The following is a 21,900-nucleotide window of genomic DNA, read 5'->3' as shown; positions in this document are numbered from 1 at the left end:
GTCACAAAGACTGAAAATGAAGGGATGGAAAAATATTTTTAGCAAATGGAAATTAAAAAAAGCTGGGGTAGCAACACTTATATCTGACAAAAGAGACCTCAAATGAAGGCCATAACAAGAGATAAGGAAGGTCACTTCAAAATACTAAAGGGATCAATACAACAAGAGGATATAACTTTGGCAAACATATATGCACCCAATGTATAGGCACCCAAATACATTTTTTAAAACCCCCAAAATTCTGGAAGATATCAAGGGAGAGATAAAAATAATACAATCATAGAAGGGTACTTTAATTCCCCACTGACATCACTGAATAAAGCATCTAGACAAAAAAAATCATCAAAGAAACAGCAATCCTAAATGACTCACTAGATCAGAAGGACTTTACCCACATCTTCAGAACATTTCACCCCAAAGCCACAGACTATACATTCTTTTTAAGTGCACATGGGACATTTTCAAAGATACCAGGTATACCACAAATAGAGACTCAGGCAAAGTCTTTTCAAATTCATGAAGATTGAAATCATGTCAAGCATCTTCTTAGATCATAATGGCATAATATTAGAAATAAACTACAATAAAAACAATCAAAAATTCCAAACACTTGGAGGCTAAATAGCATGCTATTAAATAATGATTGGGTTACCAAAGAGATCAAAGAAGAAATAAAAAACATCATGGCAACAAATAACAATGAAAACATAACAATGCAAAATCTATGGGACACAGTGAAAGCAGTCTTGAGAGGAAAGTTGATAGCATTACAGGCTTACCTCAAAAAAACAAGAGAAACTGGTAATAAATTATCCAATTCTACAACATAAAAATTAGAAAGATTGCAACAAGAAAATCCCAGAGTGAGCAGAAGGAAGGAAATAAGATCAGAGCAGAAATAAATGACATAGAGACAAAACAAAATAATATAAAGATCAATGAAACCAAGAGCTGTTTCTTTGAGAGGATAAACAAGATTGATGAACCTCTAGCCAGGCTCACCAAGAAGCATAGAAAGAGGATTCGCATAAACAAAATCAGAAATGAAAGAGGTGATATAACAAGAGACCCCAGAGAAATACAAAGAATTGTAAAAAAAAAAAATACTATGAACAACTCTATTCCAAAAAACTGGTCCACCTAGAAAAAAATGGACATATTCCTAAACTCATTCAGGAAGATTAAAATCTCAATAGGCTGATAACTATGGAGGAATTTGAAGCAGTAATAAAAAAAACTTCCAGCAAACAAAAGCGCTGGGCCAGATGGCTTCACAGTGGAGTTTTACCAAACATTCAAAGAAGAACTAAAACCTATCCTCCTCAGACTATTCCAAAAAATTCAAGAGGAAGGAACATTTTCAACTTCTTTTTCTGAAGCCAGCATTACCCTAATCCCAAATCCAGATAAAGACACTACAAAGAAAGAGAATTATAGGCCAATATCTCTGATGAACATAGATGCTAAAATCCTCAACAAAATATTAGCAAATCACATCCAGCATTACATCAGAAAGATCATACACCATGACCAAGTGGGATTTATTCTGGGGATGCAATGATGTTACAACATCCGCAAATCAATGCATGTGATACATCACATAAACAAATTGAGAGGTAAAAATCACATAATCATATAAATTGATGCAGAAAAAGCATTTGACAAAATCTAACAGTCTTTCTTGAAAAAAACCCTAGGCAAAGTGGGAATAGAGGGATCATACCTCAACATAATAAAAGCCTTATATGTCAAACCTACAGCCAACATCATGCTCAATGGGCAAAAACTAAAACCATTTCCCCTAAGAACAGGAACAAGACAGGGATGCCCACTGTCACCATTCCTTTTCGACATAGTAGTGGAAGTGCTAGGCATAGCGATGAGATAAGAAGAAATAAAAGGCATCCAAATTGGAAAAGAAGGAGTAAAACTGTCATTATTCTTAGATGACATGATACTGTACATAGAAAACCCTAAAGACTGCATCAAAAAACTACTAGATTTAATAAATAAATTTGGCAGTGTAGCACGATACAAAATTAACACCCAGAAATCTATGGCTTTTTTATATACCAACTAGAGGCCCAGCAGGCCCCACCTTTCCACATGAGTCCCGCTGCACAGTGTGAGCCACAAGCCCCACCCCACCCCCGGGAGCAGCTCACGAGCCAGGAGGGTGGGGAGGGACCAAGAGGTGCTCCATGCATCTCCTGGTGACCAGTTGTTCAGTTGCTTCTGCTTGCCTCAGCTGGCCACTCTACCCATCGCCGCTCATAGTTCGCTGCCCTGCCATCTGCCGCTCATAGCTCTTCACTACTAGTAGCTCGTGCCCTGCCCTGCCCGCTGTGAGAGCCGCTGCTTGTTTGGTCATTATGGCATCATGGTGTAACTGCCATGGGCCTTTTATATATATAGACTAGAGGACCAGTGCACAAAAATTTGTGCACTTGGGGAGTCCCTCAGCCCACCTATGCCCTCTCGCAGTCTGGGACCCCTCGGGGGATGATCACCTGCTGGCTTAGGCCCGCTCCCCGCGGGATCGGGCCTAAGCTGGCAGTCAGACATCTCTCTGGCAGCCCGGGAGCCCTCGGGGGATGTCCACTTGCCAGTGGGGAGCAGGCCTAAGCTGCAGTTGGATATCCGTAGTGCTGCTGAGGAGGCGGGAGAGGCTCCCGCCACCACCGCTGTGCTGGCAGCCATCAGCCTGGCTTGTGGCTGAGCAGAGCTCCCCCTGTGGGAGCACACTGACCACCAGGGGGCAGCTCCTGCATTGAGCATCTGCCCCCTGGTGGTCAGTGTGTGTCATAGTGACCAGTTATTCTGCTGTTAGGGTCAATTTGCATATTACCCTTTTATTATATTATAGGATAGAGGCCTGGTGCACGGGTGGGGGCAGGCTGGTTTGCCCTGAAGGGTGTCCTGGGTCAGGGTGGGGGTCCCACTGAGGTGCCTGGCCAGCCTGGGTGAGGGGCTGATGGCTTTTTGCAGGCTGGTCAAGCACCATAGTGGGGAGCCTCACCCCAGGGGGTGTGGTCAGCCTGGGTGAGGGGCTGAGGGCCGTTTTCAGGCTGGCCACAGCCCCTTCAGGGGGCGGGGGGTTCCGCTGGAGAGCCTGGCCAGCCTGGGTGAGGGGCTGATGGCCGTTTTCAGGCTGGCCACACCCTCCGGCAACCCAAGCCCCAGCCTCTCCTTTTTTCTTTTTTTTCCTGGGATTTATTTATCTTCTATAATTGAAACTTTGTAGCCTTGAATGGAGCCCCTGGCAACCCAGGCTCCCAGCCCTTCCTTGAGCGGAGGCCACTGCTGGCTGAAAGCAGGTATCTGGGATTTATTTATCTTCTATAATTGAAACTGTAGCCTTGAGCAGAGCGCAGTGCCAGCTGGGGCAGGTGGGAAGCTTGGCTTCCTCCATCGCCAGGGGCAACCCAAGCCTCCTGCTCGCTCCAGCTCCATGGCCTTTGCCATCTCTGTGATGGAGTGACGGAGTGATGGTTAATTTGCATATTACTCTTTTATTAGATAGGATAATGAGCTCACAGAAAAAGAAACCAAAAACCAATCCCATTTACCATTACATCAAAAAAATTAAGATACCTAGGAATAAAATTAACTAAGGAGGTAAAAGACCTGTACTCAGGAAAATACAGGACACTGAAAAAAGAGATAGAGGAAGACATAAACAAATGGAAGAACATACTGTGTTCATGGATTGGGAGGCTCAACACCATTAAAATGTCCATACTACCCAAAGAAATCTATAGATTCAATGCACTCCCCATTAAAATACCAATGGTGTATTTCACAGCCTTAGAACAAACTCTCCAAAAATTGATATGGAATAAAAAGACCCCAAATACAGTAGCAATCTTGAGAAAGAAGCACAAAGTTGGAGGGATCACAATACCATATATCAAACTATATTACATAGCCACCATTTTCAAAACTGCTTGGTACTGGCACAAGAACAGACATATAGACCAATGGAACTGAACAGAGAATACAGAAATTGAGCCAAGCCATTATGCTCAATTAATATTTGACAAAGGAGGCAAGAGCATACAATGGAATCAAGACAGTCTTTTCAATAAATGGTTCTGGGAAAATTGGACAGATACATGCAAAAAATGAAACTAGACCACCAACTTACACCATACACAAAAATAAACTCGAAATGGATAAAGGACTTAAATGTAAGACAGGAAACCATAAAAATCTTAGAAGAATCCAAAGGCAGTACAATATTGGACATATATCGTAGCAATATCTTTACCAATATAGCTCCTAAGGCAATGGAAACTAAGGAGAAAATAAACAAATGGGACATATGCACCCCTATGTTCATAGCAGCACAATTTACAATAGCTAAGATTTGAAAACAGCCTAAGTTCCCATCAGCAGATGAGTGGATTAAAAAACTGTGGTACATCTACACAATGGAATACTATGCTGCTGTAAAAAGGAAGGAACTCCTATCATTTGCAACAGCAGGGATGGACATGGAGAACACTATGCTAAGCGGAATAAGTCAGTCAGGGAAAGATAAATATTACATGATCTTACTCACTTGTTGAATATAATAAACAACATAAACTGATGAACAAAAACAGATCCAGAGACAGAGAAGCATTGATCAGATGCTCAAACCTCAGAGGGAAGGTAGGGGAGGTTGGAGGTAAAGGGGAGAGATCAACCAAAGGACTTTTCTTCTATACAATATAACTTGTTACATGCTAGGGCAAGTTTCCCACCATGTCTTCTTCAGAATTGTCTTTATATTTTTAGACTTTAATTTTTCCATTTAAAACTTTTAAACAATCTGTCATGCTTTATAAAAAACGCTATTGGATTTTTGGTTGGAATTGCATTGACTTACAGGGAGAATTCATTTTTTATATATGTTTACCTTCCTTTATACCCTACAATAACATTTTGTGATACTCTCCATTTAATTTTGGCCTATGTTACTAGATTGCTCCTAGTCTTTAATTCTATCAAGAATTAGTTCTTTTTCTATTACATTTTCAAAGTGATTATTATTGGTTTTTGCAGCATTATAAATAATTTCTGATATAGGTTATATTTATTATAAAGTTGGAAAAGTTCCATTTTAGTCTCAGTTCCCAGCTGTCTTTTTTCTGGACTTTGAAATGGTGTAAGAGCAATTGAAGATTTGGTTGAAATTCCTCTGTGAAAGGAAAAATATTATGCTTTTAAGGAAGTTGCATTTCTTCTCACTACCAATTGAATTTCTTTAATGAAGTTTCTTTCTTCAAGATTTTTATTTCTTAAGTCCATTTTGGCTCTTTATTTCTTGCTGGAAACTTTTCCCTGCCACTTGAGATTTCAAAATTATGAGCAAAAGCATAGTGTTATTCCTAAATTTTTATGGTGTATGTATGTTCTCTTTTGCTTTAAGGCAAGCTATATTGGTATCAATATAGATATATAGATTTTGATGACTATTAGGTAAATCTTATGAATATACTAGAGGCCAGGTGCATGAAATTCATGCATGAAATTCATGCACTGGGGGAGGTGGGTCCCTCAGCCCAGCCTGCACCCTCTCGCAGTCTAGGAGCCCTGCAATCAATCACCCCACAGAGGGAGGCCCCACCTTGTCACTGCAATGCCACCAGCCAGGTAGCCTGGGCCTTTCTCTTTGGGGCGATCATGGGGCGATGGTGGGGCCCCCAACCAATTGCATTGCACCCGCCTTGGCTGGCCTGACACCAGTGGATGTCATAGTGTGGTCGTCCAGACAGTCGTTCTGCTGTTCAGCCATTTGGTCGACTTGCATATTACACTTTTATTATTATAGATACAGATTTTGATGACTATTAGGTAAATCTTATGAATTAAATTGTTAGTATCTTCTATATAACTTATTATATTTGTCTTCAGCACCTATCAATTTCCAAATGAGGTTTATTAAAACTCCCACTATATTTTTATATTGATTTTTCCTTTTTAGATTGTATAGATGCATACAAGTCTATGCTACATAATCTTGTGAATTGTTCATCTTAATCATTAAATCATTACCCCTATTTCTCTGATGATTAGTGACTTTGAGCATTTTTTTCATATGTCTCTTGACCATTTTTATGTCCTCTTTGGAGTAATGTCTATTCAGGTCTTCTGCCCATTTTTTAAAATTATTATTGGATTGTTTGTCTTCCTTTTGTTGCATTGTATGAGTGCTTTATATATTTTGGATATTAACTCCTTATCAGATGTATCATCGGCAAATATGTTCTCCCATACAGTCGGTTTCTTTTTCATTTTGATGGTAGTTTATTTTGCTGTGCAGAAGCTTTTTATTTTGATGTAGTCCCATTTTTTTTTATTTTCTCCTTAGTTTCCTAGGAGATGTATCTGTAAACATATTGCTATGTGAGATGTCTGAGATTTTACTGCCTATGTTATCCTCTAAGATTTTTATGGTTTCACATCTTAATTTAAGTCTTTTATCCACCTTGAATTTATTCTTGTGTATGATGTAAGTTGGTGGTCTAGTTTCATCTTTTTGCATGCCTGTACAGTTTTCCCAACACTATTTGTTGAAGAGATTGTCTTTACTCCATTGTATGTTCTTGCCTTCTTTATCAAATATTAAGTGACCATAATGGTGTGGGTCAATTTCTGGAGTCTCTGTTATGATCAATTGGCTTATATGCCTGTTCTTTTGCCAGTACCAGGCTGCTTTGTTTACGATGGCTTTATAGCATAGTTTGATATCTGGTATTGTGATCCCTCCTACTTCGTTCTTCTTTCTTAAGATTGCTGCAGCTATTCAGGGTCTTTTATGGTTCCATATAAATTTTTGGTGTATTTGTTCTAGATCTGTGAAGTATGCCATTGGTGTTTTAATAGGGATTATGTTGAATCTGTAGATTGATTTGGGTAGTATAGACATTTGAATGATGTTAATTCTTCTAATTAAAAAATGGGCAAAGGACCTAAATAGACACTTCTCCAAAGTGGCCATACAAATGGCCAAGAGACATATGAAAAAATGCTCAGCATAACTAAACATAAAAGAGATGCAAATTAAAACTGTAATGAAGTATCACTTCACACCTGTTAAAATGGCCACCATCAATAAATCAACAAACAACAAGTGCTGGTGAGGATGAGGAGAAAAGGAAATCCTTGTGTTGGGGTCCAGCCCCAGCAGGTTCAGGGGTTCCCAAAGGTGTGGACAGAGTCGGCAAAGAATGAAGGACATGGAGGCAGCGTTCAGTTGATCAGCATAGCTAGGTTCTCTTGCCAGGTTCTCCAGCCAGGTTCTCCTGCCAGGTTCTCTAGCTAGGTTCTGTCTTTATTCTCTTGTTACATCTGTATTTATACCAGTTGATTTTAATCCTATCCATTCTATTCCAAAGATTAGGGCATTTGTTAATCTAGTTCTGTTGAGTTTAATCCTGTCTAGGTTAATCTCTGTGTTCCATTATAAGGGCTATTCCAAGGTCACTGCTCTACTGATAAGCTACAAGGAAGTGACTGAAGGAGATTATCCTACCCAGTAAAGATTATGTCCTCCCAGCCTCGCTGATTGCCTTCCCTGGGACTGCCCTGTGTCAGTGGATCTCCAGGGGTATAGGCTTTGGTGCTTTCCCAGGTGGGCAGACCCTGGGGATGTAGACCCAACAAGTCCCAAATTTATTGCCAACAGTCTTAGTCCAAGTTCTTCATAAGTAGTACATGGTATTTCTGTAACACTAGGGAGATTTACTAATTTATTCTCTTCCTTAGTCCTGTTAATCCCTAACCTGGGGAACAACCTTTCTCGGGGAGGTGGTCCTGTTTAAAACACATAGCGCTAAGAGGGGGAGCAAACATGCCATATACGCCAGGTCCCTTGAAACATAAGCTGTGCAGATGTTTCTTCCCTGCAGCGACTGTGTCAAGCAGCAAGGATGGACCAGCTTCCAGCATCCTTGTGCACTGTTGTTGGTGGGAATGCAAATTGGTGCAGCCACTGTCAAAAGCAGTATGGAGTTTCCTCAAAAAAATTAAAAATGGAACTGCTTTTTGACCCAGCAATCCCAATACTTGGAATATATCCTAAGAATCTCAAAACACCAATCAGGAAAAAATATATGCATCTCTATATTCATAGCAGCATTATTTACAATAGCCAAGATCTGGAAATAGCCAAAGTGCCCATCAGCAGATGAGTGGATAAAAAAAGTGGCTCAGTTGCTTGGGTATCTTTCCATGCACTGAAAAGTTGTCAGTTCAATTCCCAGTCAGGGCACATGCTTGGGTTTTGGGCTCTATGCATGGAAGAGGCAGCAGATTGATGTTTCAGTCTCACATCGATGTTTCTCTCTCTCTCTCCCTTTGCCTTCGTCTGTCTCTAGTGTATATATAACTTTAAAAAGCAGTGATACATTTACACAATGAATACTATATGGCTATAAAAAAGATGGAATGCATTGCATGGATGGACCTGGAGATTATTATGCTAATTGAAATAAGCCAGTCACAGACAGTCAAATACCATATGCTTTCACTTATATGTGGAAGCTCAAGAACAAAATAAACTGACAAATAAAATAGAAACAGAGACATAGATACATGGAACAGATGGATAGCTGTCAGAGTAGAGGGGATTTGGGTGGCTGCATGAAAGAAGGTTGAAGAGATGAAGCAATACATATATATATATATATATATATATATATATATATATATATATATATATATATCCTATATAACAAAAGGGTAATATGCAAATTGACCCTAACAGCAGAATGACCAGAAGTGACCGGTCGCTAGGATGCACACTGACCACCAGGGGGCAGACGCTCAATGCAGGAGCTGTCCCCTGATGGTCAGTGCACTCCCACAGGGGGAGCTCCGCTCAGCCACAAGCTGGGCTGATGGCTGCAAACTCAATGGTGGTGGCAGGAACCTCTCCTGCCTCCTCAGCAACAATAAGGATGTCTGACTGTGGTTTAGGCCTGCTCCCCTTGGACATTCACTGAGGGCTCCTGGGCTGCCAGAGGGATGTCTGACTGCCAGCTTAAACCCGGTCCCCCGGAGAGTGGGCCTAAGCCATCAGGTGGACATCCCCTGAGGGTTCCCCAGCTGCCAGAGGGATGTCTGGCTGCTAGCTTAGGCCTGATCCCCCAGGAGTGGGCCTAAGCTGGCAGGTAGACATACCCTGAGGGGTCCAGGACTGTGAGAGAGTGCAGGCTGGGCTGAAGGACCCCCCGAGTGCACGAATTTTCATGCACTGTGCCTCTAGTATATATATAAACACATAGACACAGACAACAGTGTGGTGACAGAGGGGAAGCGGGGGTAGAGTTAGGCTAAGGGGGTGGAAATTTGAGACAGAAAGGGACTTTGCTTGGGGTGATGGGCACACGATGCAGTGTGCAGATGGTATTTTGTTGAGTTGTACACTTGAAATCTGTATGATTGTGTGAATCAATATCAACCCAATAAATTCAATAAAAAAACAAATAAATAAAATGTATTGGTTAAGACAAAAAGAAAATGTTCATTCTTCCAAAAGAAATCTATAGATTCAGTGTAGTTCCTATCAAAATACCAATTTCATTGATCATACAACTAGAACAAATAATCCAAAAATTGATTTGAAACCACAAAAAATTGCAAATAGCCAAAGGAATCTTTTAAAAAGAGAATAAAGTTGGAGATATCACACTACCTGATATCAAACTATACTACAAGGCCATAGTAAACAATTTAGCATTGCACTGGCATAAAAATGGACAATCAAAGGAGTAGAATAGAAAGTGAAAAAATAAACCCATGCCTATATGGTCAATTAATATATGAACATACAATGGAATAAAGCCAGTCTATTCAACATATGATATTGGGAAAATTGGAGACACACACACACACACACACACACACACACACACACACATAATGAAACTAGAGTACTTTCTTACCCATATACAAGAATAAATTCAAAAGGGATTAAAAACTTAAGTGGAAGAATTAAAACCCTAAAACTCCTAGGAGAAAATATATCTAGTAAAATCTCTGACATTTCTGTTAACAGTGTTTTTTCTGCTATAGATCCTTGGGAAACAAACAAACAAACAAATGGGACTACATCAAACTAAAAAGTTTTTTACACAGTAAAGAAAATCATCAACAAAACAAAAAGACAACCTACTGAATCAGAGAACATATTCACCAATGATACATCTGATAAGAGGTTAACATCAAAACTTTATAAAGAAATCATACAACTCAACACCAAAATAACAAACAATCCAATTAAAAAGTGGGTAGAGGTCCTGGCCAGTGTGGCTTAGTTGGTTGTAGTGTTGTCCCATGCATTGAATTTGGTTAGGGAGCACACCCAAGTTGAGGGTTCAATCCCTGGTAGGGGCAGGTACAGGAGGTAAACAATGTTTCTCTCATCAGTGTCTCTCTATTTCTCTCCCTCTCTGTTCCTCTCTTTCTATAAATAAAGGAAAAATATATTTTTAAAAATGTGGGCAGAGAACATGAATATATACTTCTCCAAAGAGGACATACAGATGGCCAATAGACATGAAAAAAATGCTCAGTGTCACTAATTGTCAGAGAAATGCAAATTAAAACCACAATGAGATATCACATCACACTTGTCAGAATGGCTAACATCAATAAAGTCAACAAACAACAGGTGTTGGTGAGGATGTGGAGAAAAGGGATCCTTCATGCACAATTGGTGGGAATGCAGATTGGTTTAGCCCAGGGGTGGGCAAACTTTTTGACTCGAGGGCCACAATGGGTTCTTAAACTAGACTGGAGGGCCGGAACAAAAGCATGGATGGAGTGTTTGTGTGAACTAATATAAATTCAAAGTAAACATCATTACATAAAAGAGTACGGTCTTTTTTTTTTTTTAGTTTTATTCAATTCAAACGGGCCGGATCCGGCCGCGGGCGCGAAGTTTGCCCACGGCTGGTTTAGCCACCTATTGGAAAACCATATATGGGAGGGGTCTTTAAAAAATTAAAAAATGGAACTGCCCTAATGATCTACAGCAATTTCTACTTCTAGGGTATATTTTCTGAAAAAAGACAAAAAACACTAATTTAAAAGAATATATGCACCCCTGTGTTCATTGCAATGTTATTTACATAGCCAAGATACAGAAGCAACCATAGTCCCATCAGTAAACAAGAATATATATATATGTATATATATACTAGAGGCCCGGTGCACAAAAATTTGTGCTCTTGGGGGGGAAGGGGGGTCCCTCAGCCCGGCCTGTGCCCTCTCGCAGTCTGGGACCCCTCGGGGAATGACCACCTGCTGGCTTAGGCCCATTCCCCAGGGGATTGGGCCTAAGATGAAAATCAGACATCCCTCTGGCAGCCCAGCAGCCCTCGGGGGATGTCCACTTGCCAGCAGGGAGCAGGCCTAAACTGCAGTCGGACATCCTTAGCGCTGCTGAGGAGGCGGGAGAGGCTCCCACCACCACTGCTGTACTGGCAGCCATCAGCCTGGCTTGTGGCTGAGCAGAGCTCCTCCCATGGAAGAGCGCCCTGACCACCAGAGGGCAGCTTCTGCATTGAGCGTCTGCCCCCTGGTGGTCAGTGTGTGTCATAGTGATCAGTCATTCCCAGTCCTTCTGCTGATAGGGTCAGTTTGCATATTACCTTTTACTATATAGGATAGAGGCCTGGTGCATGGGAGGGGGCCAGCTGGTTTGCCCTAAAGGGTGTCCCGGATCAGAGTGGGGGTCCCGCTTGGGTACCTGGCTAGCCTGGATGAGGGGATGATGGTTGTTTGCAGCTGGTCACACCCCCTTCAGGGTGGGGGTCCCCACTGGGGTGCCTGGCCAGCCTGGATGATGGGATGATGGCTGTTTGCAGCTGGTCACACCCCCTTCAGGATGGGGGTCCCTACTGGGGTGCCTGGCCAGTCTGGGTGAAGGGCTGAGGGCTGTTTTCAGGCTTGTGGGCGACTGAAGCTCCCAGCCTCTCTTTTTTTTCTTTTTCTTTTTTTATTCTGGGATTTATTTACCTTCTATAGCTGTCACTGGAACCGAGAGCCAGCTCCAGCTCTGAGGCCATTGCCGGCTGAAAGCAGGTATCTGGGTTTGTTTAGATTCTATAATTGAAACTCTGTTGCCATCACTGGCCGCTCTAAACTCTGAGGCCGCGCTGGCTGAAAGCAGGTTTCTGGGTTTGTTTAGGTTCTATAATTGCAACATTGTTGCATCCGGAGCTCAGAGCTGGGCTGCGGCAGGCGGGGAACCTTGGCTTCCTTTATCACTGGAGCAAACAAGCCTCATGTTCGCCTCAGCTGCCTGGCTGCCGGCCGCCATCTTGGCTGGCAGTTAATTTGCATATCTCGCTGATTAGCCAATGGGAAGGGTAGCGAAGTTATGGTTAATTACCATGTTTCTCTATTATTAGATAGGATATATATATATATTGGAGGCCTGGTGCACAAAATTCGTGCACAGGGTTGTGTGTGTCCCCTGACGGCCATCTTGGGTCCACATGGGGTGGCCATCTTTGACCACATGGGGGCAGCCATCTTGTGTGTTGGAGTGATGGTCAATTTGCATATTACTCTTTTATTAGATAGTATATATATATCTCCTATCTAATAAAAGCCTAATATGCTAAGCATCCGGTCGTCTGGTCATCCATTCAACCAATCAAAGTGTAATATGCTAATGATATGCTAAAGCCGCTCAACTGCTCACTATGATATGCACTTACCCACCAGGGGACAGGCAGTTGACTGGTCAAACAGTCTCTATGATGTGCACTGACCACCAGGGGGCAGACTCTCCGACTGGTAGGGTAGCTTGCTGCTGGGGTCCGGCCAATCAGGACTAGGCGAGACGGGCTGGACACACCCTGGAGCCCTCCCATGGTCCCTCCCCGGCTGGCCAACCTCCCGCGTCTCTCCCTGGCCCCGATCTGTGCTTGGTGGGGTCCCTTAGCCTGGCTTACACCCTCTCGCAATTCAGGCTGAGGACCCCCCCCCCCCCCCGAAGTGCATGAATTTCATGCACCGGGCCTCTAGTTGTATATAATAAAGATGTAATATGCAAATTGACCCACATGCCCTGGTGTCACAAGATGGCCGCCCCAACCTTGTCAGAAGATGGCCGCCCCCATGTTGTCACAAGATGGGCACCCCAGAAGATGGCCGCCCCCATGTTGTCACAAGATGGGCACCCCCATGTCATTGCAAGATGGCTTCCCCAATGTCATCACCCCACATTGTCACAAGATGGCTGTCAGGGGAGGGCAGTTGGGGGGAACCAGGCCTGCAGGGGTGGGCAGTTGGGGGTGATCGGTCCGGCAGGGGAGCAGTTAGGTGTCAATCAGGCCGGCAGGGGAGCGGTTAGGGAGCTATCAGGCAGGCAGGCAGAGTGGTTAGGGGCAACCAGGCAGCCAGGCAGGCAAGTGATAAGGAGCCAGCAGTCCCGGTTTGTGAGAGGGATGTCCTAGATTGGAGAGGTTGCAGGCTGGGCTGAGGGACACCCCTCCAGTGCATGAATTTTATGTACTGGGCCTCTAGTCTATATATATAAAAGGCTAAGTGTCTGTCCAACCGGTAGCTATGACATGCACTGACCACCAGGGGGCAGGCGCTCAATGCAGGAGCTGCCATGACGCACACTGGCCATTTAAAAATAAATGGCACCATGGACCTGGTGCTGACAAAAAAACACTCGGCTTCCCCAAAGTGGTACACAGGCCCCGCCACTACCCTGGAGCAACACCCCACCAAATTGCAGCCAACGCTGCCAAGACCCCATGGTGCAAAATGTGGCCTGCAGCCCAGCCCAGCCCAGCCTGAAAACAGTTACTGTGGGCACTGGGTAATGACATCACATAGCAACGCCCGGCTTCCTTTCCCTAGCAACTAGCCTCCTTGGAGTTTCTTCAGCCCAGGAACATGATTTGCTTTATAGCCAGGTGCAAACATTTTACACTTTAACCAAATGTTTGTGAAACATTTTCCCATGCCTCATTTCATTTGATCCTCACAGAAGTCCTGGAGTAGGTAGATAGGAGACTCGGTAGAATCCTATTTTTCTTTTCATTAGCTGGAAAACAGAGATTTAGAAAGTTTAGAAAGTTGACCCGACTGAAAAAAAGTAAGAAACGGTGAAAGTTGAAAATGACTTCAGGTTTTCTCACTGCGAGAATATAATCATATAGTCAAACTCTGCTGCTGTTAAATATTTTATCCTTTGTTCTCCCTGCATGATCTACAATAATAATCTGCTTTGTGTTGATATTTACTGCTGTGTTGCTGACAATGACCTGAAAGAGAAGTTGAGGTGCTTCACTGGGCTGGAAAAAGTTTAGCTAAATCAAAAAGCAGGTCTAATTAAGCAAGTTTATTCTATATCTATAAAAGGCTAAGTTGACTTGTACATGTATGATACATATAAAGCTCTCGCTGGTGCCAATTGCATGTATGTTTCGATCTGTCATTGTTGATCGTGAATTTGGTTGACACTTCTATTATAGAGAAAGGGTGAATAGCAATATTAAAATATTTCTTCTAATTAATTTCCTTTCAATGTGCATGAATCTGTGCACTAGGACACTAGTTGAGTCATAAAAAGGAATGAAATTTTACCATTTACAATAGCATGGATGAACCTAGATGGTATTATGCTAAGTAAAATAAATCAGGAAATATTAATGCCATATGATTTCACTTTTATGTGAAATCTAAAGAGCAAAATAGCCCAAGATGGTTTGGCTCAGTGGATAGAGTGCCACCTTGCAGACTGAAGGGTCCTAGGTTCAATTCCAGACAAGGGCACATGCCTGGGTTGCAGGCTTGATCCCCAGTGGGGGTGTGCAGAAGGCAGCCAATCAATGATTCTCTCTTATCATTGATATTTCTATCTCTCTCTCCCTCTTCCTTCCTCTCTGAAATCAATAAAAATATATTTAAAAAATAAATAAATAAAGAGCAAAATAAATAAAGAGACAAAATAGAAACAGACTCATAGATACTGAAATAAATCAGACTGATGGTTGCCGGAAGGGGATGGTGTTGGGGGACTGAATGAGAAAGGTGAAGGGATTAAGAATTACAAATTGGTAGTCACAAAATAGTCACAGGGATGTAAAGTACCCATAGGTAACATCCTATATAATAAAGAGGTAATATGCAAATTGACCATCACTCCAACACACAAGATGGCCACCCCCATGTGGTCAAAGATGGCCACCCCATATGGACACAAAATGAACGCCACAAGATGGCCGGCAGGGAGGGAAGTTGGGGAGGACCAGGCCTGCAGGGGTGGGGAGTTGCGGGTGATCAGACCTGCAGGGGAGGGCAGTTAGGGGTGACCAGGCCTGCAGGGGAGGGCAGTTAGGGGTGACCAGGCCTGCAGGGGAGGACAGTTAGGGGTGACCAGGCCTGCAGGGGAGGACAGTTAGGGGCAATCAGGTCGGCAGGGGAGCAGTTAGGCATCGATCAGGCTGTCAGGGGAGTGGTTAGGGGGTGATCAGGCCGGCAGGCAGAAGCGGTTAGGGGCAATCAGGCAGGCAGGCAGGCGAGCGGTTGGGAGCCAGCAGTCCTGGATTGTGAGAGGGATGTCCGGGCAGTCGGACATCCCTCGAGGGTCCCAGATTGGAGAGGGTGCAGGCTGGGCTGAGGGACACCTCTTCCCTCCCCCTCCGCCCCCCGTGCAGAAATTTTGTGCACCGGACCTCTAGTAGTCAATGATATTGTAATAACTATGTATCATGCCAGGTGGGTACTTAAAATATCAGGGGGTAGGGGGTCACTTTGTAAAGTTTACGATTGTCTAACCACTATGCTGTACACCAGAAACTAAAACAAAATAATATTGGTTGTCAAGTGTAATTGAAAAAAAAGAATTCTATTTTATATAAATGTATTCTATTAAAGAACAAACAACAAACAAAACAACAGACTCATAGAAACAAAGAACAAACTGATGGTTGCCAGACAAGGTGGTAGAGTGATAGGTACAGAAGGTGAAAGCGAATATAGTCAACTAGAGGCCCGGTGCACAAAAATTTGTGCACTCTGGGGGAGGGGGGTGTCCCTCAGCCCGACCTGTGCCCTCTTGCAGTCTGGGACCCCTCGGGGGATGACCACCTGCTGGCTTAAGCCTGCTCCCTGAGGGATTAGGCCTAAGCTGGCAATCAGACATCCCTCTGGCAGCCCGGCAGCCCTCGGAGGATGTCCACTTGGCAGCGGGGAGCAGACCTAAGCTGCAGTCGGACATACTTAGCACTGCTGAGGAGGCAGGAGAGGCTCCCACCACCACTGCTGTACTGGCAGCCATCAGCCTGGCTTGTGGCTGAGCAGAGCTCCCCCATGGAAGAGCGCCCTGACCACCAGAGGGCAGCTTCTGCATTGAGCGTCTGCCCCCTGGTGGTCAGTGTGTGTCATAGTGATCAGTCATTCCCAGTCTTTCTGCTGTTAGGGTCAGTTTGCATATTACCTTTTACTATATAGGATAGAGGCCTGGTGCATGGGTGGGAGCCGGCTGGTTTGCCCTGAAGGGTGTCCTGGATCAGGGTGGGGGTCCCGCTTGGATGCCTGGCCAGCCTGGGTGAGGGGCTGATGGCTGTTTTCAGGCTGGCTGGTGACTGAAGCTCCCAGCCTCTCCTTTTTTTCTTTTTTTAATTTTATTCTGGGATTTATTTACCTTCTATAATTGAAACTTCGTTGCTGTCACTGGTCTGAGGCCATGGCCTGCTGAAAGCAGGTATCTGGGGTTTGTTTAGCTTCTATAATTGAAACTTAGTTGCTTTCAGAGCTCAGAGCCGGGCTGCTGCAGGTGGGGAACCTTGGCTTCCTCCATCACTGGAGCAAGCAAGCCTCATGTTCACTTCAGCTGCATGGCTGCCAGCCGCCATCTTGGCTGGCAGTTAATTTGCATATCGCCCTGATTAGCCAATGGGAAGCGTAGCAAAGGTACGGTCAATTACCCTTTTGTCTTTTATTAGATAGGATAATAGTATGATAAAGTTGCACGATGACAGATGGTTACTAAATATAGTGTGGTGAGCACATCATAAGATTAAAATGGCAACTGTTGTACACCTAAAATTAATAGAATCTTGCACACCAGCTATACTTTAATAAGTATGTGCATATCTTTGTGAAGTTAATGAATTCTGTTTTGTTCATTTTAAAAGGAATACAACTGAAAACTCATCTGCTTTAGCAACCAAATTATCTTAATTGTGCTTTTACGATGTGAATTTTGTGTATATGTGCATATATTTGTTTATTTGCATTGCTTTCTGTAAGTCCTCAAAACTTTTTCTCTTTATATAAGTCATTGAAAAATGTTTATATATTCAGATATTTGAAGAAAAGGGTAGATATAACTAGCAAACTAAAACATAACAAAAAGAAAACATTAAATTATTAAATTAAATTATTAAAATATCTGACTCCTCTTCAATGTGTTTATAGAGATGTATACTTCAGAGCATTTTAATCACAGACTCTGGTAAAAATGAGTCTTTTAAAAAAATTCTTGACACTATTATAGATGTCCCCCACTTTCTCCCCTTTACCCACCTCCATTCAACTCCACCGGGGTGCCCCTCTCTCTGGCCATCACCACACTGTTGTCTGTGTTCATGGGCTATGCATATATGTTCTTTGACTAATGAGTCTTAAGTTGTGCTAAACTGAAATATTTCATCTTCAAGGCTAGAAATGATGGCAAAGAAGAAGAAATCTGCTCTTCTAGAAGCACCATTTTATGATCTGGTTAAAAACGAGTAATTGGCCCTATTGAGTCAATTTTGTTGATAACAGATATTTGAAACAGATTCACCTTTACTAGGGTATTCCAGTTCACAAATGGTTTGCCTGAAATGGACCAGACCTTTACAGGTTGCTTACATGTCTTCTTCCTTTCCTTCCTCTTCCCCTCCTTTCTATCAATTCATGCAGGAAATAAGTATGCAATTTGCAAAGGTCAAAATAGCAAAAATGGGCAACCAGCTAGATCAATGTTTTTCAAACTTTTTCATCTCATGGCCCACATAAACTAATTACTAAACTTCTGCAGCCCACCAACAAATATTTTTTGCTAATCTGACAAAAAAAAGGTATAATTTTGATTCATTCACAAAGGATGACTATTGTTGTATTGGCTGTTGTCATTATTTTATTTGACAATCAGAGGGAAAAGAGGTCAGTGTCCTGACTAATTAGTGAGGTATTGCATGTTTTAAAAATTATTGTAGCACACCGGTTGAAATTTGCTGAGCTCGACCAAGCTTATCTAGAAATACCAGTGTTTGCCCATGACCTAAACCCAACATAATTAGACCAATAAATTCCATAATTATCTCTAAGTGTTTTCTCATACTCAAGCTAAACTTTTAACATGTGTAACAGATAAAATTTCACATATTGAGATGTATACAAGAAAATGAAACTTTTACTATTGCAAATAGTGATAGACAAAAAAACTTGCCAATTGAAGACAGCAACCATTTGATTTAAAAACTCTGTCAAATAAATATTCAGTCAATTCACATGCAAATTCCTTAACATGGTACTTCTCTCTTCTTCATCACTTCCCTTTTTCTCTCTGACCCACCTGCACTCTAATCTTACTCTCCCGGAGGATGCAGATCCTTTTCTATTCTGTTCTCCCTCTCATAGATCTTTAAACATGTCAATCAAACGGCCTTTTAAACTTTGAAGTTGGGTTGGAGCAATTGAAAAATCTTTCAAGTAATCACATTGTGCCATAAGGTGGAAATTCAGTGTTTTCCAGGCAGAGAAAAATAAGAGATTTTTTTCTGGTACATATATTTCTAGAATTTCTGTATTATGTTTGACTTAATCACAGAGAGATTCTGATAAATTTTATGAGTATACTGTAAAGCCAGCTGAGGTCATTCTTCATCCTGTGTATTAACTCCATCATTTCATGTATTTTTCCAAAAGAAATCTTTGTATCTGCCCTGTAACTTTCCTAAATTTTTAAAAAAGCAACCAAAATCTGAATGCCTAACTTACATTCTAGTTTTTGAATATGTAGCAGATGCACATGCCCTTAAATTTGTCTATTTTTCCAGAAAAGTTTGTGTTTTAACTAAAAAAATAATTTTACAAAGTTATTCACAAATAGCATTTTCTTCTGGTGTGCAATGCCAGAGTGCTTAACCATGCCATCTGAAGCCACTGCATAGGGTTAGGACTCTCTACTGTTTTATCTGTTTTTAGAGGATACTATTTCAATAGACTCTCACTGATAGGAAGTGAATTTCTTTACTACACATTATCTCTGGATTTTTAAATAATGTACATTTTATTAGCATTCAAGAATGATGTGAAGATACTATATATCTTATTGATCATATTTTCTGTGCTAAGCTGTTCATTGAGACATTCTTGGGGTGGCTTTTTAAAATACTATTTTTCCTTGGTTTCTTTCTCTCATTTCAGATTAGAATCTCCCACACGAAGTCTAAGCATGGATGCCCCAAAGGGTGTTCATATTAAAGCTCATGCTGGGAAAATCAAGGCCCTTTCTCAAATGGACATCATTTTTCATAGTAATGATGGAATGGTGAGTTCAATTGATCAAGCTCCTACTGCATGTCTTGACAATACTCATGTCCGTAAGGTATCGGTATCTTAAATTTATGGTAGTTTATAAAGAAATGTTACAAAAAGCATAGAGTAGAAAATGTGAAACAAAGGCAATTGTTAATTTAGCATTGAAAGAAGGTCCAAGAAAGTTTAAAATAATTCCATATTGGATCCAGACAGCTTTCTTTGACTGGTATTTGTGCCATCAAGTCTCTTGTTATTTTCAGCTTTGAAAAAATACTACAGACTTTCAGAGTTTACAGAGAATATCAACTTTCCATTTCCTAGTGATTCAATTTCTCTCAATATGGTCACTGGAAGGTACCTGTGACAACCATTATCTGTTACCGCTTATAGAACTAGGCTTTCTTATGCCAAATTATGTTTAAATGAAAATATGATCTTTAAAAGTCAATTACAATAAGGATAAAATTTGGAACTTCAAGTCCAGAAATAAAACATTACTGATAGAGGCCACAGTTATAGCAAGGCAATGGAGCACATGCTACTCAACCTGGATTGTTCTAGTGCTAGGTCAATTCACGGATTACCTATTTGAATTCAGGAAAGATAACAGGGTTCACTGGGCCCTATGTTCTCATTTGTCAAATAGGGGAAATAATATTTACTTAACTATGTCATAGGGTTATAAGACACCAATATGGTAATATGGGTGGCAACATTTTGAAATTATGTAATTTAATATTAAGAGGAAGGTGTAGTTGAGCAACAAATGGAGGCCAGGAGAGGCAGCTCATTAATGTAGACAGGACCCAGCTGACAGCCAGTGAATGGAATTTAAAAGTTCTCTGGCAAAGCTCCTGCAAGTTTTAACTTAAAAAGTTATGATACCATTAACAGATAAATGCAAAAATGGAAATCAAGACATTTGGAATCTTATTACTAATTCATAATGTCACTACATTCTTAAAATGCATTAACTTGAAAAAATTTATATGGACTGTAGTTTTTAAATAACATGACTTTTCCCCCCATGAATTATGTGTCAATTTTAGCAGTCTGACTCATAAAGTTCCTCTCCCTTATTACTGGGGGCCAGTTCAGAGTGAAGCAATGTGTGGCCTCCTACAAAATATTGTCCCACAAAAGCATAAGAAGATGAGCAATGAAGCGGTACATGAACTACCAGTGACTAGAGTCTGCTGTAAAAAAATAATTAGAAAAAAGTTGACCAATTATCCATAAAAAAAAAAAGGAGAGAGGAAAAGCAGACAAGCTAAAAATAATCAAACACACATGGGAAAAAGCAAGTACCCACAGAACCCAAAGCACTGGGCAATAACCTATTAAATAGGTTCTGCTTTTTAAAAAAATACCCATTTTATTCCTTTTATTCTAGGAGTCCCAGACCATAAGGGTAAAGCTTTTCCTGTAACGCCACTAATACTGTTTCACCCACTGCTTCACATGGCAGCGGTCAGTGTCCTGGGAGGAAGGACGCCTGCAAACATCAATTTATTAAAAGATTGGAGTTCAAGGATGAGAGCCACATAAAATAAAGGATCTAACTTTGTTGGCAAAAAAGATCATTATGCCTACCCACAACATGCTTTAATTCCTTCTAAGAAGTGAGCAACCTAGAATAGGTACGGTTTGCAGCTCAGTGTGACAATTCTTATTGCCTTCAGTTATCAAAAAACATTTCCAAATCTCAACCAATAGCCATTTGTTTGCTTTTCAGTTTAACTATAATAGGAACATAAAATTCAGTAGCTTTTATTTTATTTTAGTTGGCTTTTATCACTATATACTGCTTTTCTGTATCTAATAGAAGGCAGGAGTTTCAAATATGTTTAAAGTTAGGGAAATGGTTGCTAGCTAATAGGATAAATGTAATTGCTTTTCACAGAAAATAAAATCAGGAAAAACGCCAACATTCACAGGTAAAAATTATTTAGATTAATCTATTTCTGTGGCTTGTAATTTATCCTAATAATGACGAGATGATTTAACATAATGTCAAAGTGGATCACAAGATAAATGTGAATCAGCAAAATAATTCTATTTTTACTTTTGTCAGATAATTCTGAAAGGCATTTTTGTGAGTGTAGCATTATAAATTTTCCTAGTTCAACTGTCACAATGGGTAAAAATAAAAATGACTTCAAATTGAAGAAGGAATTATTAACACTTTGCCTGAATGTAAAATAGAAATAGGCTATAAAAGATTCAGATAATTATAACAAGTAAAAGCAGGTGCTTATTTCATTTTCTATGCTGAGAAAAACTAATTTGTTTAGAACATTTTGAGAATATGAGTTTTATCTTATCATATTCATTTCTCCTTTACCA

At 41.3% G+C, this 21,900-nt stretch overlaps 1 protein-coding gene across 1 annotated transcript in view; it reads left to right on the top strand.

Moving 5' to 3' along the window:
• Window positions 1-21,900, top strand: part of SGCG (sarcoglycan gamma) — a 148,637-nt gene that overhangs the window by 125,957 nt on the left and 780 nt on the right. Inside the window, exon 7 of the mRNA XM_014449703.2 lies at window positions 19,441-19,564. Coding sequence (XP_014305189.1) covers window positions 19,441-19,564 — 124 coding nt within the window. The remainder of the gene's footprint in view (window positions 1-19,440; window positions 19,565-21,900) is intronic.

The sequence above is a fragment of the Myotis lucifugus genome, unplaced genomic scaffold (assembly GCF_000147115.1).
Source record: "Myotis lucifugus unplaced genomic scaffold, Myoluc2.0 scaffold_7, whole genome shotgun sequence".
NCBI classification, from domain to species: Eukaryota; Metazoa; Chordata; class Mammalia; order Chiroptera; family Vespertilionidae; genus Myotis; species Myotis lucifugus.
This window is presented reverse-complemented; position numbering and strand designations above follow the sequence as displayed.